Source organism: Leopardus geoffroyi, chromosome B1 (genome assembly GCF_018350155.1).
Source record: "Leopardus geoffroyi isolate Oge1 chromosome B1, O.geoffroyi_Oge1_pat1.0, whole genome shotgun sequence".
NCBI lineage: Eukaryota > Metazoa > Chordata > Mammalia > Carnivora > Felidae > Leopardus > Leopardus geoffroyi.
The window spans coordinates 121,478,913-121,493,768 of NC_059327.1; the positions used below are offsets into that span (position 1 = coordinate 121,478,913).

At 38.5% G+C, this 14,856-nt stretch overlaps 1 protein-coding gene across 2 annotated transcripts in view; it reads left to right on the forward strand.

The window, feature by feature from the left end:
* The window catches only part of EMCN (endomucin), a 104,839-nt gene that overhangs the window by 76,297 nt on the left and 13,686 nt on the right, over window positions 1–14,856 (forward strand). For both annotated transcript variants that reach the window (XM_045471825.1, XM_045471833.1), the window contains 5 exons: window positions 5,430–5,522; window positions 5,982–6,035; window positions 7,737–7,832; window positions 12,218–12,242; window positions 13,708–13,769. In XM_045471825.1, the coding sequence (XP_045327781.1) occupies window positions 5,430–5,522; window positions 5,982–6,035; window positions 7,737–7,832; window positions 12,218–12,242; window positions 13,708–13,769 (330 nt within the window). The remainder of the gene's footprint in view (window positions 1–5,429; window positions 5,523–5,981; window positions 6,036–7,736; window positions 7,833–12,217; window positions 12,243–13,707; window positions 13,770–14,856) is intronic.

Genomic DNA, 14,856 nt, shown 5'->3' on the forward strand with positions numbered 1-14,856 from the left:
GAAGATGGTAAGTGTTATAAGAAAGAGAAAATGCACAGCAGTGTAGGAAGGAGGGATTGCGAGTGCCGGAGAGGTGAAGAAAGGTGGGGACCATTTCACAGTACTGAAAAATGTGGTCAAGGTGAGCTTTCCTGAAAAGACTTAAGTAAATACAAGGAAGTAAGAAAACCAATATGTAGAGGAAGAGGATCCTGGCAGATCTAGAACTTGAGGAGTGTGTTTACGAACCTCTAGAGTTAGTGAGGTATAGGGGCAGGGGATTTGCCAGGCAGATTGCCTAGGATTTGGAGGATTATTGCAAGGGCTTTGGCTTTTTCCATAAGAGAAATGGGGAAACATTGGGGGTTCTGAGCAAAGTAGTGACATGGTCTGACTCATATTTTATAAATATAAATCTGAGAGCTAAGAAAAGACTGTCAGATGAAGCAAAAATACTTTGGTAGTTTTCCAGGAGAGAGATGGTGTTGGCTTGGACCAGCATAGTCACAGGGTAGGTGGCATGAAGTCTCCAAATTCTGCATATATTTTGGAGGTGAAACCAATAGATATATTCCTGGTGATCCTGCATGTGGGATAGGTTATAAAAGATGAAGCAAAAATAGCTGTGAGATCTTTGGTCTGAACCACTGGAAGGAATGATTGCCAGATGGGAAGGCTAAAGATAAAATAGAAGTTCAAGTTTGGACACGTGGAATTTAAGATGTTTATTATTTGCTGAATAAGCAGGTGGCTTTATGAATCTGGAGTTTAAGAATGAGGTCTGGAAATATAAATCAGGGGATCATTAGCATTGATATTGTATTTAAGCCTTGAAATTGAATGAGATCATCAAAGAAATTAGCATAGTTAGAGAGGAGAACTATGGACTAAGCCCTGGGACCCTCCAAGATCGAGTCAGATAAAGGAGGAACCAGCCAAAGAGACCAAGAAGATTAGCCCATAAACTGTGCTCTACCAGAAGTCACATGAGGCAAAGGTGTTCGGGAGGAATGACTCATTGTGTCAAATGCTCAAAAGTTATTTTTTAAAATGAGACATGAATCCACCAAATTGCAATTTAAACACGTGTCCCAGTTATTTATAAATAATGGGAAACATTCAATTCAATTAAGTTTAACCCCTTAGGCACTTCTTTAAGAGTAAAAAAGAAAGTGTTTAGAAAGAAGTAAAAAGAACTGTTTAGAAAATGTTTAGAAAGTTTAGAAAGCGTTTAGAAACATGCGCCTGGGTGGCTCAGTTGGTTAAGCGTCTGACTCGGTTTCGGCTTAGGTCATGATCTTACGGCTTAATAGTTTCAACACATGCATCAGGCTCTGTGCTTGTGGTGTGGAGCCTGCTTGGGATTCTCTCTCTCTGCCCCTCCCCCACTTGCACTGTCTCTGTCTCTCCTAAAATAAATAAATAAACTTAAAAAGAAATTTTTAAAAAAAGCATCTGGAAAGTTTAGAAAGTGTTTAGAAAGTGTTCAGAAAGAAGCAAAAAGAAGTGTTTAGAAGAAGTGTAGGCAACATACAAGAAATAAAAAAAGAATATATAGCTGTATTTTCTTTCTCATATAGAATGTTTTATCCTCTGCTGCCACTCACACTTTTCTCCCGTTAATACCGATGTATCACATATACCTTCCTCTAAAAGGGCCATCAGGGACTCCTGCAGCCCCAGTCTCTCCTCAGAGGAGTTTACGGCTCCCAGGAACAGGCCTGTTAGGCTCAGCCTAGGAGAGGCATGGCAGCAGCAAGAACACAGCAATGAATTTCAGAAAGCAGGTGGGGAACCTTGGTCAATTACACTTCCTGTAGTTAGAGTTTTCTAAGGCTCATTCTCACTGCCACCACAGGTACGCTGAGATATCAATAAGGCCTTCTGTCTTTAAAATGCCCAATGGTTCATCAGGTAATTGCTTTACAGCAAGGGCCAAATATATGCCACAGTCTGATGCCAGTGGGGTAAATTTGGATGCACCTTATTACAACAGACTTGGTTCTGAGGGTCTCTACCTCAAACAGCCTGTTCCAAGCATTGGCCTTGCAAACTATATTTAAATTATGACAGAACATATCTGAAATTAAATAATCGTTACAATCACCAAAAGTGAGGGTCAAATAGTAAATCTATGTCATCTAAGAGCACTATATACTTCAGTTATTCCGGTTTCTGGCTAGAGAAAAGAAGCATGTAGAAACATGGAGGTATCCATAAAGTCTATTGCATATATTTTTACACTAAGAATTTTTTGAGAAAGTTAGACAAATTGACTTTGGGTGAAAGGTACAACTCTTTAGAGGCCTAATCACAATATAATAAAAAATATATTATTATAAAATAATATAATAATATAGCATATATCATATTATATTATGATATTATAATAATATTATATAATATAAATATATTAGTATCAAGTACTCTTCTAAACAATTTAAATATAATTTTACTCATTTAACTTTTATAACACTATGATATAGAACTATTATAATCACCATTTGTACATGTGGAAACTCAAGCACAAAGAGGTTAAGTGACCTGGGGCACCCGTGTGGTCAGTAGAGCATCAAATTCTTGATTTCAGCTCAGATCATGATCCTGGGGTCATGGATCAAGCCCCCACCTCAGGCTCTGTGCTGAAAGCATGGAGCCTGCTTGAGATTCTCTCCGTCTCTCTCTCTCTCTCTCTCTATCTCTCTCTGTCCCTCCCCAGCTTGCACTCTCACCCTCACTCTCAAAATAAATAAATTTAAAAAGGGTGAGGGGGCACCTGGGTATCTCAGTTGGTTAAGCGTCCACTTCAGCCAAGGTCATGATCTCATGGTTCATGGGTTCGAGCCCCACATCTGGCTCTGCCTGACAGTGTGGAGTCTGCTTCAGATCCTGTCTCCCTCTCTCTCTGACTCTCCCCTGACCATGATCTCTCTCTCTCTTTCAAAAATAAATAAACATTAAAAAAAAAAAGAGGTTAAGTGACTTGCCCAACATTCTCCAGGAAACCAGTTCTATAGTCAGATTTGAACCCATGTACTCTGGCTTCAGAATCATGCTCTTAAATACTCCACTATACTTCTCTTGTACATCTTCTGCCAATGCTGCTTCAATAGTAATATAGGATAATAGAGTCTCAACAAAATCCACAGAGATTATCAGCTCTGAACACACCATGGATCCTTCTATCTTAGTCACAGAAAGAATTCCATTAGGCCCACAATTTATGAATTAAGCCAAGAATAACAGTTTCATCAATATGAGCATTCTAATAGGCTATCTCAAACCTGTAAGTTAATTTCTATAAGTGGGTCATGACCAATATTGTAAATATTAAATAAAAGACAAGAGAAAACAAAACACCAGAAGGCACTGCACATTATTAGAGGTAAAGTGTGTGTGTGTGTATGTGTGTGTGTGTGTGTGTGTGTGTGTGTGTGTAATTGCATGTGTGTAGATGTACTGGTTTCAGAAATGATTTATTAACTGAACATTTCAGTTAAAAGAAAAACAAAAAATTTAAACTCTTTGTCCAAGGAGCCAATAAATTCTTCTTTCAAGAAGGGTTAACTCTTCTTGAAGGGTTAACCTATGGATCATCAGCACTAAGAGTTGGCACTGGACTGTCAACATGTTTGAAGTAGGAAAGTTTGGAGTTTTATATAAACCACATAGGTTATATTTAGAATTATAGCCATTTAGCTTATCTGTGAGAAGGTAGTAAGATAGGGGCACCTGGGTGTCTTTATTGGTTAAGCATCCGACTCTTGATTTTGGCTCAGGTCATGATCTCCGGGTTCATGAGACTGAGCCCCACGTTGGGCTCTGTGCTGACAGTGCAAAGCCTGCTTGGGATTCTCTCTCTCTCTCCCTCTCCCTCTGCTCTCACTTTCTCTCTCAAAATAAACATTTTTTTTTAAAAAAAGAGAGAAGGTAGTAAGATAAGATTTGGAGTCTTGAAAATTAAGCCTTGGGTAATCCCAGGTGAATTAATGCCATTGGTAATTTAATCGGCCATCTTGTTCTCTACCAACACAATCAAAAGAGCAACATTTTCACTAAAACACTTGACGCTGGAAAAAACAACTAAAAGTACCAAGGTTTCAGCTAGTTCCCAGTCTTTCATTTAGTACTTCTTTTTCTGCCTGTTTAGTGCACTAGTCTGACATTTTTCTTTGTTCTTATGGGCATATATCTAGCTTCCTCCCACAGATCCCTTGCATGGCAAGAACAGTACAGACTCGAAACATCATTCTTCCCACACAGATGTCAAAAATGCGTGAGCATGCAATGCGCGATGGACTGTGAGTGGCAAAGGAAGAAGGATCCAAGGCAGTCATAAGCGATATCAATTTCTTTGGTGCAATTATACATGGCACCAATACTCCTAAGGGGGCCATAATTGTAAGAGATGCCTCTTGGTGCAGCCAGCAGTCAGCTACATATCACTGCACACCCACTGTAGTTAGAGCTCCAGGTGGAGGGTGGTGGGGGTTATGGCCTTCATACTGCCAGAACTTAAAATTTAGCAGCAAGACAAGCCAAGCAGGTGTGATAAAAAGAAATCCTTTTAAACTACATTCTTTGAAAAATAATTCTTTTTCAAAATCATTCGAAACGCAAACTGTGCTTTATCCCAAATTCACGAGGATAGATGCTTTAAGTTTACGAAGCACTTAGGTATTTATATTTCCTTGCAACTTATTGAGATCGGTCGGTTTTGAATAATGCAACTTTATTTATAATTTTTGTTTCAGTCCTTCTGATTGAAGGTTGCAGATGTTGACTTAAGTAAGCACATTAATGAGAATAATAATAAGTTAAAATTAATATTTCCTTTGGAAGAAAAGAGCATGGACGGTGGCAGAAATGCAACCAAGCAGCAGTTATTCTAAAGAAGGCACATAAATGTAAACAACTACTGAGCTTTACAAGTGCAAATGAAGGAATTTTCCTTGATATTTTCCCCAGCCAATCCTTCTAATCAAAGCCTCAACTGCAATCTTTTCTTCAACCACCAAGAAACACGATAAATTCTGAAGTCCTATGCATTTATGTCTATTTTAAGTACAGTGGGGAAAAAAAAAAAACACCATCCGCCAAAGTTGTAATATCTGAAATGTGAGTACTGTTTTTGAATAGATTCACATCCCACAAGAATTTCATGAATCAGGTGATAAAGGCGGCAGCTTAGGAAAAGAGACTTGCTCAAGCTTTCTTGGCCAGTTCTCGAAGACGTGATGCTGATGCCCAGGTTTTGTGATTCCAAATTTAATCGTCTTTACAGGAAGAATAGATGAACTTATGATTAAGTGTATGGTTGTATGTATCTTATTATTCAACAATAAACCATTTTCATGGGTCTTCAGAAATGCAAACTGTTTACAGCCACAAAGAAATTCAGTAAGAAGAACCAATACCCTCATCTGACTGCATTTGTGATTTCCCTACAGTTAACACTCTACATCCAGAGACATCACCTTCTAATGCCAGTACATTACCCTCAATATCAATAACAATTCCAGGAAACATCTCACAGTTTCAAGGTATGACTTCTGTGTAATATGAGTGGAAGCTTGGTTACTTGATCTCTTCTCACCAAGAAAACCCTACAGTCTTTTTAAAAAAGCTTTATTGAGGTATAATCGAAATACAAAACAAAACTGCAGGGACACAAGGAAACTTTGCAAGTGATAGATTTATCTATTACCTTGCTTGTGATGATAGTTTCACAGGTATATACCTTTGTCCAAACTCATCAAGTTGTATACATTAACTCCCTACCAAACTTGATGTACAAAACAGAGCCCTTTCAGAATGAGATAGTTTTTTTTTTTTTTTGGTTTGTTCTTGTTGTTGTTGTTGTTTTCCGCTTGAAGCATCATTACTTATAGATCACAGAGGCTTGCTTAAATGGGAAGAAAGGGTGGGTGGGGAAGGACTGGGAAGATTGGCATACATTAACCAAAGGTGATTTATTTTTTTTTTCTTTCTTAAAATAATAGGTACTGAGGATGCAAAAAATGCAAGCTCTTCTTCAGCCAGCTCCTCTTATTCCAGTGAGTAACGGACATATCTTCATTCACGGCGATAAATACGCAGAACGTTTGAATGTGACTGATAAAGGAGAGGATTCAATTATAGACAGCTTTTATCAACTTTACTGAACCTGCAATCCCATTATAATTCTATCTAACTGCTGCTCACTTAAGAATTTCCTACTATTGAGTCTGTTTTTTTTTTTTTAATGTGTTTATTTTTGAAAGAGTGAGACAGCATGAGTTGGGGAAGGGCAGAGAGAGAGGGAGACACAGAGTCTGAAGCAGGCTCCAGGCTCCGAGCTGTCAGCACAGAGCCTGAAGCAGGGCTCCAACCCACAAACCGTGAGATCATGACCTGAGCTGAAGTCGGATGCTCAACTGACTGAGCCTCCGAGGTGCCCTCTGAGTCTGGTTTTAATGAGCACACCCTTGGGATTTTTTCCTTACTTTAGTGCTCAGCAATTACCACCTAGGGTCAAGGTGAATTGATGAGACTAGTCTCAGATAAGCAAAAGTGCACAGGCAGAGGGTCTATAAAAATGAATTGTTTATCTTCAGAGAACTCTACCTTAATGTTAAAAATGGCCTTTAAAGAAATGCCCCATTTTAGCAAAAACATATATATGTGTATTCTAGCAAAAACATATAACACATGTGTATTCTAGGACTGAATAGAAAAAATCCATTAATTTCTCTAGAAATTAAGGATAAAGTGAATGTATATGAAACTGGATTAGAAAAGATTGTCTAATTTTAGGTGAAGCCATTCTATTCAATAAGTCAGCATTACATTTACTGACGTGCTAGTTTGTGGCATCTTCATTTTGGGAGGCACCAATGATCTCACTCAAGGTCTAATATGAAACAAGCATTTAACCATAAAATTGGAAGTGTAAGCCATCCTACAAAAGAATTGGATAAATATAAGGAGTACATATGCAAGCAGCTAAGAATAACTAATTAAATAAGAACTATAACCTCTGCATCTCTGGTTGTATCCTCATGACAGCTGTCTTGGGAAATGACTGTCAGAACATAAGGCAGGTGCTAAAAACAAAGCAAAACAGCAAGACTCTCCTCTTAAAAACTCACCCTAACTTACTGTCACAACACCTCTCCCTTAAATGCATGACCACATCCACATACATCTCTCTTGGACCATGTGTTCACTTTTAGAAATCGATTCTGCTTTCCACTTATATCCACTTATGCTATTTTATGCTGTTTCTAGTTTTAAGATATCATTATGGAAAGATATTTGTGATATTTTAGGATGCCAACATTATGACTAGAGCAGTTCCAGTATGGGAGATATAGATGATGATGATAGACAGAGAGATAATAGATGATAGATTAGTAACCTTATTATACAGTAGTAAAGAATATAATGTGTGAATGTGGGTCACACTATAGTCTAGAGGACATCTCCAGTCTTCCATTTGCTTCACTTCTCCAGTGTCTAACTAAGGTGAGGAACCAGCTCCCTTAGGTTTACAATTTTATTTCAAAAGGCTGCAAGACTGACATCAAGTGGATATGTCAGAAATGACAACTAGAGCAAAACCTTTGAATCAGATAAATCTTCTTTGCCTAAAATATAATATGTCTAATAGAGTGATGTTCGAAGAAGGAAGGATGCATGCATGCTTTTGCTCAGTAAACTACTTACTGTTAAATTCAACAGCCACGCTAATTGACAATGTCTTCAATACGTTTTAGGTATTATTCTGCCAGTGGTCATTGCTTTGATTGTGGTGACCCTTTCAGCATTTATTCTTGTGGGTTTGTATCGAATGTGCTGGAAGACCGACCCAGGTAGGTGACAGGGTTTTGTCTCATTTTATTTCCTGAAAGATGAATATATATTCAGTCTAAACTTGAATTTAAACTCTTGAGGGGAGAGGAGGATTGCTGAAAGAAAATGCCATGTTGCTTGATCACAGAAATAGAAGAGAAGGGGCAGAGAAACCCATTGAACACTGACGAATGTAAGGAGTGAGGATTTACTAGTGGCAGATATAATCAAATATGAACTGATTATTTTTAATGAAATAACCCCAGTTTTGTGAGTGGTCAGGGGATTATGGTACTAAAGAAGGCATAAAATGACATCCCTTATCTGTAGTGAAGATTTTTGTCCACTTCCATGTGACAAAAAATAAAGGTAAGTGTTGCTAAGGATTTAGTCGAGGGGCCCACAATCTCTAGAGGAGCGTTCTGTGACTTATTCATGGCTGGATGAATGTGTGTTCATGGAAGGTGTGTTCCATGACTGTGTGTTCTGCTAATTGACTCATCTCCTCAAGACCGAACACGATGGCAATTTTTCGTGAGACTTAAGTGTGACGATTCTTTATTATCCTCCTTCATCTCTCCAATAGCATTTAAGGTCTTTCCACTTTTCTTTAAAATGGCACTGCTATTCTTAACTGTAGAGAACAAACTGAGGATTGCTGGAAGGGAGGTGAGTGGGTGAGTAGGAGGAGCAATGGCATAGATGGGTGACAGGCATTAAGGAGGGCACTTGTTGTGATGAGCACTGGATGTTGTATGCAAGTGATGAATCACTAAACTCTACTCCTGAAGTGAAAGTAAATAAATAAATAGCACTATTCTCTTTTATGTCGTCACTCTTTTTCTTTTTCTTTTTCTTTTTGCTATTTCATCTTCTTTTCCCTCCTCTTAAATACTTCTGGTTTCCATAATTGTATTATATTTTTATTTTTTTAATAATTTTTTTTATTTTAAAAGAGACTGAGATTTACAGAAAAGTCACAAAGATAGTTAAAGAGTTCCCCTACACCGCACACCCCATTTCCCTTATTATTAATATCTGACAGTAGTATTCTATATTTGCCACAATTAATGAACCAATCAATGCATTGTTATTAACTAAATCCTTACTTCATTCGGATATCCTAGTCTTTTTTCAGTCTGTCTCCTGTCCCAGACACTTGAGCTCTCTCGAACCCCTTTCAGTTCCCATGTCTCAGCAACCCCCTTTCTGTTGCCTTAAGCATAAACCTATCTTTCCATCCCACACCTGAGCCCTGGTTGTCTAGTGGAGGGCCCTCATCCATGCTATTCCCTCTCCTAGAACACCTTGCTCACTACTTACCTTTTATGACATACCTGATCTGCAATTTATCCATAAAGACCTAGCTCAAACAGCCATTGAGTGTATCTTTCTATAACACGCCATCTCTTTAAGAGGAGTAGAGTGTTTTGTTACACAGAATTTTGTAATATTATTCATCACATTATCGTACAGTTACTTCTCTATGTGCCTGCGTCCACTGCAGGGTGGGTCTTTGTTGGGGCTGCCATAACAAAAATACCACAGGTAGGGTGGTTTAAACAACAAACATTTCTCACAACTCTAGAAGCTGAGAAGTCCGATCCAGGCATCCTCAGATTTGATGTCTGATGAGGGCACTCTCCCCGCTTTGTAGACAGCCACCCTTTTACCGTGTCTTCACATGGCAGAGGGGACAGGAGAGCTCTCTGGGATCTCTTTTATAAGGGCACAAATCCCCTTCATGAGGACTCCACCTTCCTGACCTAATGACCTTCCAAAAGTTCCACCTCCCAATACTATCCCATTGGGCATTAAGATTTAACAGATGAGTTTTAGGAGGACACAGACATTCAGTCCATGACATCGGGCAAGCCCTCCAAGTCACAAACCACATATCGTTCACATTGCACTGTGTATAATACATAGCAGAGCCTTGCTTGTTGCTTGTTGACTTAAATTTTTAATTTTCAGTAAAATGGAACCTTCCCTTACCTCACTTCAATTCTAAATATTTTACTAACACAACGCTACCTAAGTCTCATATACTCTTAAAAAAGTAAACATCAATTATTTTTATAAGATATGCAAGCCACACTATTCTGGGTTTACCCCCTTGAACAATGTGCTCCCAGGACACTAGTGGATGCTGCTCCTGAGCCCAATCCCTGACCATGTACCTCACAGAGAGTTCGGGGCCCAAGCATGACAGTACGAGGCAAAGTTACGAAAAACAGTAGTGTTCATTATAGCTCTTATTGGAAAATAAGAAAAAAACAAAGAAATGCCTTTCCCTTTGGGAGTTAGTGAATAAACTTCTAAATAATGTCTGAAATATGTTTCCTTAGTTTCCAGAGGGGAAATAGCAATTTTATAAATCAGTTTAATTTCTCTAAGTTTCTAAAACACCAATACTATTTTATATGGGAAATCGACTATCCAAGTTGAAGCCTGTGGGTGTTGAGTAGGATAGGTAAAAAATTAATGTGCTAAATCCATTTGTAAAAATACCCGGTACTGAAAGACTGCTTTGCATAAGAAGATTTGCAACTAAGTTATTTGAAAAGTTGACATTTTCTATTAAAGAAATGAATTGGATGAATTGGATCATTCAGGAAAAAAAATGTATAAAATACCTATAGCTATGGAGAGTTATTCTTTTTTTTTTTTAACATTTATTTATTTTTGAGAGAGAGCGAGCATGAGCGGGGGAGGGGCAGAGAGAGAGAAGGAGACACAGAATCTGAAGCATGCTGCAGGCTCTGAGCAAGCTGTCAGCACAGAGCCTGATGCGGGGCTTGAAGCCACAAACTGTGAGATCATGACCTGAGCCAAAGTCGGATGCTCAACCGACTGAGCCACCCAGGGGCCCCTGGAGAGTTATTTTGAAAGCATATAATACTTTATAACCAAGTTCGGTAATTGTACAATCAGCAAAATCTATGTGGTTATTGTTAACTTTGCTTTCCGAACAGACTTTTACAGCATTGTTATTAAATTAGCACCATTAAACACCCACAGTTCAACTCTCTTCAAGTGTGTGGGTTAGACTTCAAGTTCAGAAAATTTGTAAACATTCTCTGCTTTCTGGAAGACAACATGAATCAGAGATGTCGGTATAAAATTAAGCTTATCTGGATAATGTTGACAGTAGTCCGAGCTTTAACCTAAGTAAGAACAGCACATATGCAGAAGGTAGTCTGTTCATTCTGCTAATGAACCTGTATTACAGTATTCTAAGGGGAAAAAAAAGGCATAGAAAAAAATATCAACTCACTTTGAAGCAGGGCCATAAGCATCATGAGTGATATCATACATAACACTTAAAATAGGAATTTAAAAATGCTGTTAAAATCCTACTGATGTTGGGAACACAGAGTTAGACTGGTGAACAGCATATGGCGCCATGAATTATATCCTAGGGATTAAGAGTCATGATGGTGTATCTTAGCCAAGATGACAGAAATAGAAGTAGCCAAAATATTAGTGGAAATCAAACTCTTTATAAAACAATGATGGTCATTGCCAGGAGACTTAGAGTGAAAAGGCCCATCCCAATGACAAGGGCTACATTAGACGTGAAAGGAATTCCAAGCGACGAAAGCTGAGTAGCAATGAAGTAAAACCACAGCACAGTCAGGAACAAAACAAGGGGGCCCTAGACAATTACATTAAATAGTTTGCCTAATTTGCCACAAGGTTTGACCACCAACATATCCTCCCTAAAGGCCAAGGCTTTGTGCAGAATGAATCATTCTGAATTCTCACTCTACACCCAAAATGTCTTCTACCAGACTGTGGTGCAGCAGCCAGGCAAAGCAAACAAAAGATTAGCTATAGTTAGTAGCCTCAGTGACATTTTGCAGGGCACTTTTGAGAGGCTGAATCAGTGGGCTCCAGATGCAATTAGAGGCAATGTCTACATCGTCGTTCACCACAAATACAGTGGCTTGTGTCTCCAGAAAGAGCAATGTATAAAGGAGAGCCAAAAATCCAATTCTCTGGTATAAAAAGGTAATTGGATATTTTGAGGAAAATTTTTTTCAGAGATACTAAAATAAACTGAAACATTTTCTGCTGTCTGTGGGATGTGTGACCATGGATAGTAGTTTCACATAGCAATATGAAACTATAAGATTAAAATTAGTCCAGAACTAAATTCAGGGGAGTTGTCCCACTTAGGGCTATTCCGTGAATGTGTCAGCCATACCTGAGGAATAGTTGTAACCATATATGAGAAAAAGTCCAGTGGGGCAGCAGGGGAGATTTTTTAAAAGTTACAAAATGGCTTTATAAACATCTCCGCACAGAAAGTAGCTGGGGTCTGGGAGTGGGTGCTTTTATTGGGGGGGGGGGGTTGTAGCCAGCTTCTCACAGCTGTAATAACAATTCTCTTCTCCTTTAGGCACACCAGAAAATGGAAATGACCAGTAAGTAGCCACATCATTTTTTTTTCCAGAAGCTCTGACTCTACCATATCTGTATCTATATATCTACATGTAACATTAATCTTCTACTCACACTTTTTTTTTTGGTTTAGTTTTAAAACAAATTGTGCAAAAATCACTAGAAATAGACTTTGGCTATTTGTCAGAACTCTCTATCCAACAGAGAGATTCCAACAACTAAAAGGGAAGATTTGTTCTTAAACTTGGATAAAGTAGTAAAATGGGAAATCCAAACATGGAATGCAAAGAGAAAAGAATGCATAAAAATAGCCAGAAAGAAAAACCTCATAGAGATTTTTAAGATAGAGTTTTAAGATAGCTTTCCCAGTGAAAATTTCAGTATGTTCATCACAGTTAGGGAATAATCATGCTTATGCTTTGAGACAGCGCTGAGTGGCTTTATCCTAGCAGTCGATGGTTATTGTACTTTGACTTTATTAAAACAAAAAAGCAGTGCTTACCAACCCAGGCAACTGTTACAGTCAAGGTTCTCCAAAGAGACAAATCGTTTTAATGTCAAAAACAAATTTTGTAGTTAAGATTTTTGTTGTTGACCTGAATTTGTAGGTTGCCTTTATGGAGCTGTTGACCTGAATTTGTAGGTTGCCTTTATGGAGTTGTGAACTTTAAAAATAACGTCCCTAGATCACCTACCTTTCTTTATTAGAAACAGAGTCTCTTGGGGCGCCTGGGTGGCGCAGTCGGTTGAGCGTCCGACTTCAGCCAGGTCACGATCTCGCGGTCTGTGAGTTCGAGCCCCGCGTCAGGCTCTGGGCTGATGGCTCAGAGCCTGGAGCCTGTTTCCGATTCTGTGTCTCCCTCTCTCTCTGCCCCTCCCCCGTTCATGCTCTGTCTCTCTCTGTCCCAAAAATAAATAAACGTTGGAAAAAAAAAAAAAAAAAGAAACAGAGTCTCTTGAGATGTCCAAGTAAAGGAATCTGGGTTTAAAACTGTTTCAAATCTGAGAAAGGATTGAGTGGAGACTCTTGGTTAGAATAGACAGTTCAGCTGCTATTGTGCGGTAGATAGGGTCTCATGAAAAGGGATATCCCCAGAACTCAACATTAGCCCAAAAGATTTGGAAACATTCCTATGCCTTCCTTCAGGCACCAGAGACCTTTGTGATATGGACCTTGTGTCAAGTGTTTCACGTGATCTGTTTCTGTTTTATCTGATTATGATTGCTTAACGGTGTGACAGAGATTGATTGGCTTTATTTTAGAGGCAAAAAGTGCTATAAAAGTATACGTCTGTCTGTATGTAAAAAGACACAGGTTTTCCCATAGAAACACACACACACACACACACACACACACACACACACACATATATATATATGTGTGCTTTTGTGTCTTCTTCATTCTGTTTATATCACGTATACTTTCTTTCACAGAGACATACAATGCTAATTACTGCAGTGTTCACTTATGTTTTCTGTTCCAAATAGACCTCAATCCGATAAAGAGAGTGTGAAGCTTCTCACTGTTAAGACAATTTCTCATGAGTCTGGTAAGTATCCAGATTGTCAATTAGCTGAAAATGGTTATCTCAAATTTTTTCTAACATGTATTCATTTTTGAGAGACAGAGAGAGACAGAGCGTGAGTGGGGGACGGGCAGAGAGAGGGAGGTACAGAATCCGAAGCAGGCTCCAGGCTCTGAGCTGTCAGCACAGAGCCCGACGCAGGGCTTGAACCCATGAACCATGAGATCATAACCTGAGCCGAAGTCAGACGCTTAACCGACTGAGCCACTCAGGTGCCCCTGAAAATGGTTATTTCAAAATTGAACTTGGATTTTGTTCATGTGAAACACAATCAAAAAGCATAATTTATTTGGAAATAATTAGTAACTCCCCCAAAATACAAAATCCTCCTATTGGGGAAAGATGAACCCTAGAAATATTATTTTTGGTAAGATTATTGGACTATGCTACTTTTAGAGGTTGCTTTTTATGATATGTATATGTGTTCTAAAGAAGGGGTGGGGACTTGAGGCATTTTCTATTCTATAGCAGTAGCAGAAAGAACATTAAATGTACCACCCGGTTTTTTATTAATGCTGTTGTTTTATTTTTGCTAAGGGCTATCTATAGTCAGCTAGAACCAGGACTCATCAGTTAAAAATATAAATCCTAATTTGTGTCATTTCATATCATTTTAATTGGGTTTCTCAATGAGGAGAAAACATAATCTCCTGTTGGTAACATTTAAATTTCTTTTTTCCAATTTCCTAGGTTTTTAAATTAGATTTGAAATGTGTAAGTTCTTCAAAATATAGATTGTGATTTATATTAATTATATTTGCATCAAGAGTAATGAAAAATGAAATGTCAGATAGCTTTTAAGAAATGAAGAATTATAGATTTTTTTCTTGTTTTGGGTAGACCAAATATTTAAAACATCAGTATTACAAAACAGCCATATGAATAATAGGGGCACCTGGGTGGCTCAGTTGATTGAGCATCTGACTCTTGATTTGGGCTCAGGTCATGATCCCGGACCATGGGATTGAGCCCTGCATCAGGCTCCATGCAGAGCTTGGGATTCTTTCTTTCTTCCTCTGCCCCTCTTTCTCTCTCTCTCTCTCTCTCTCTC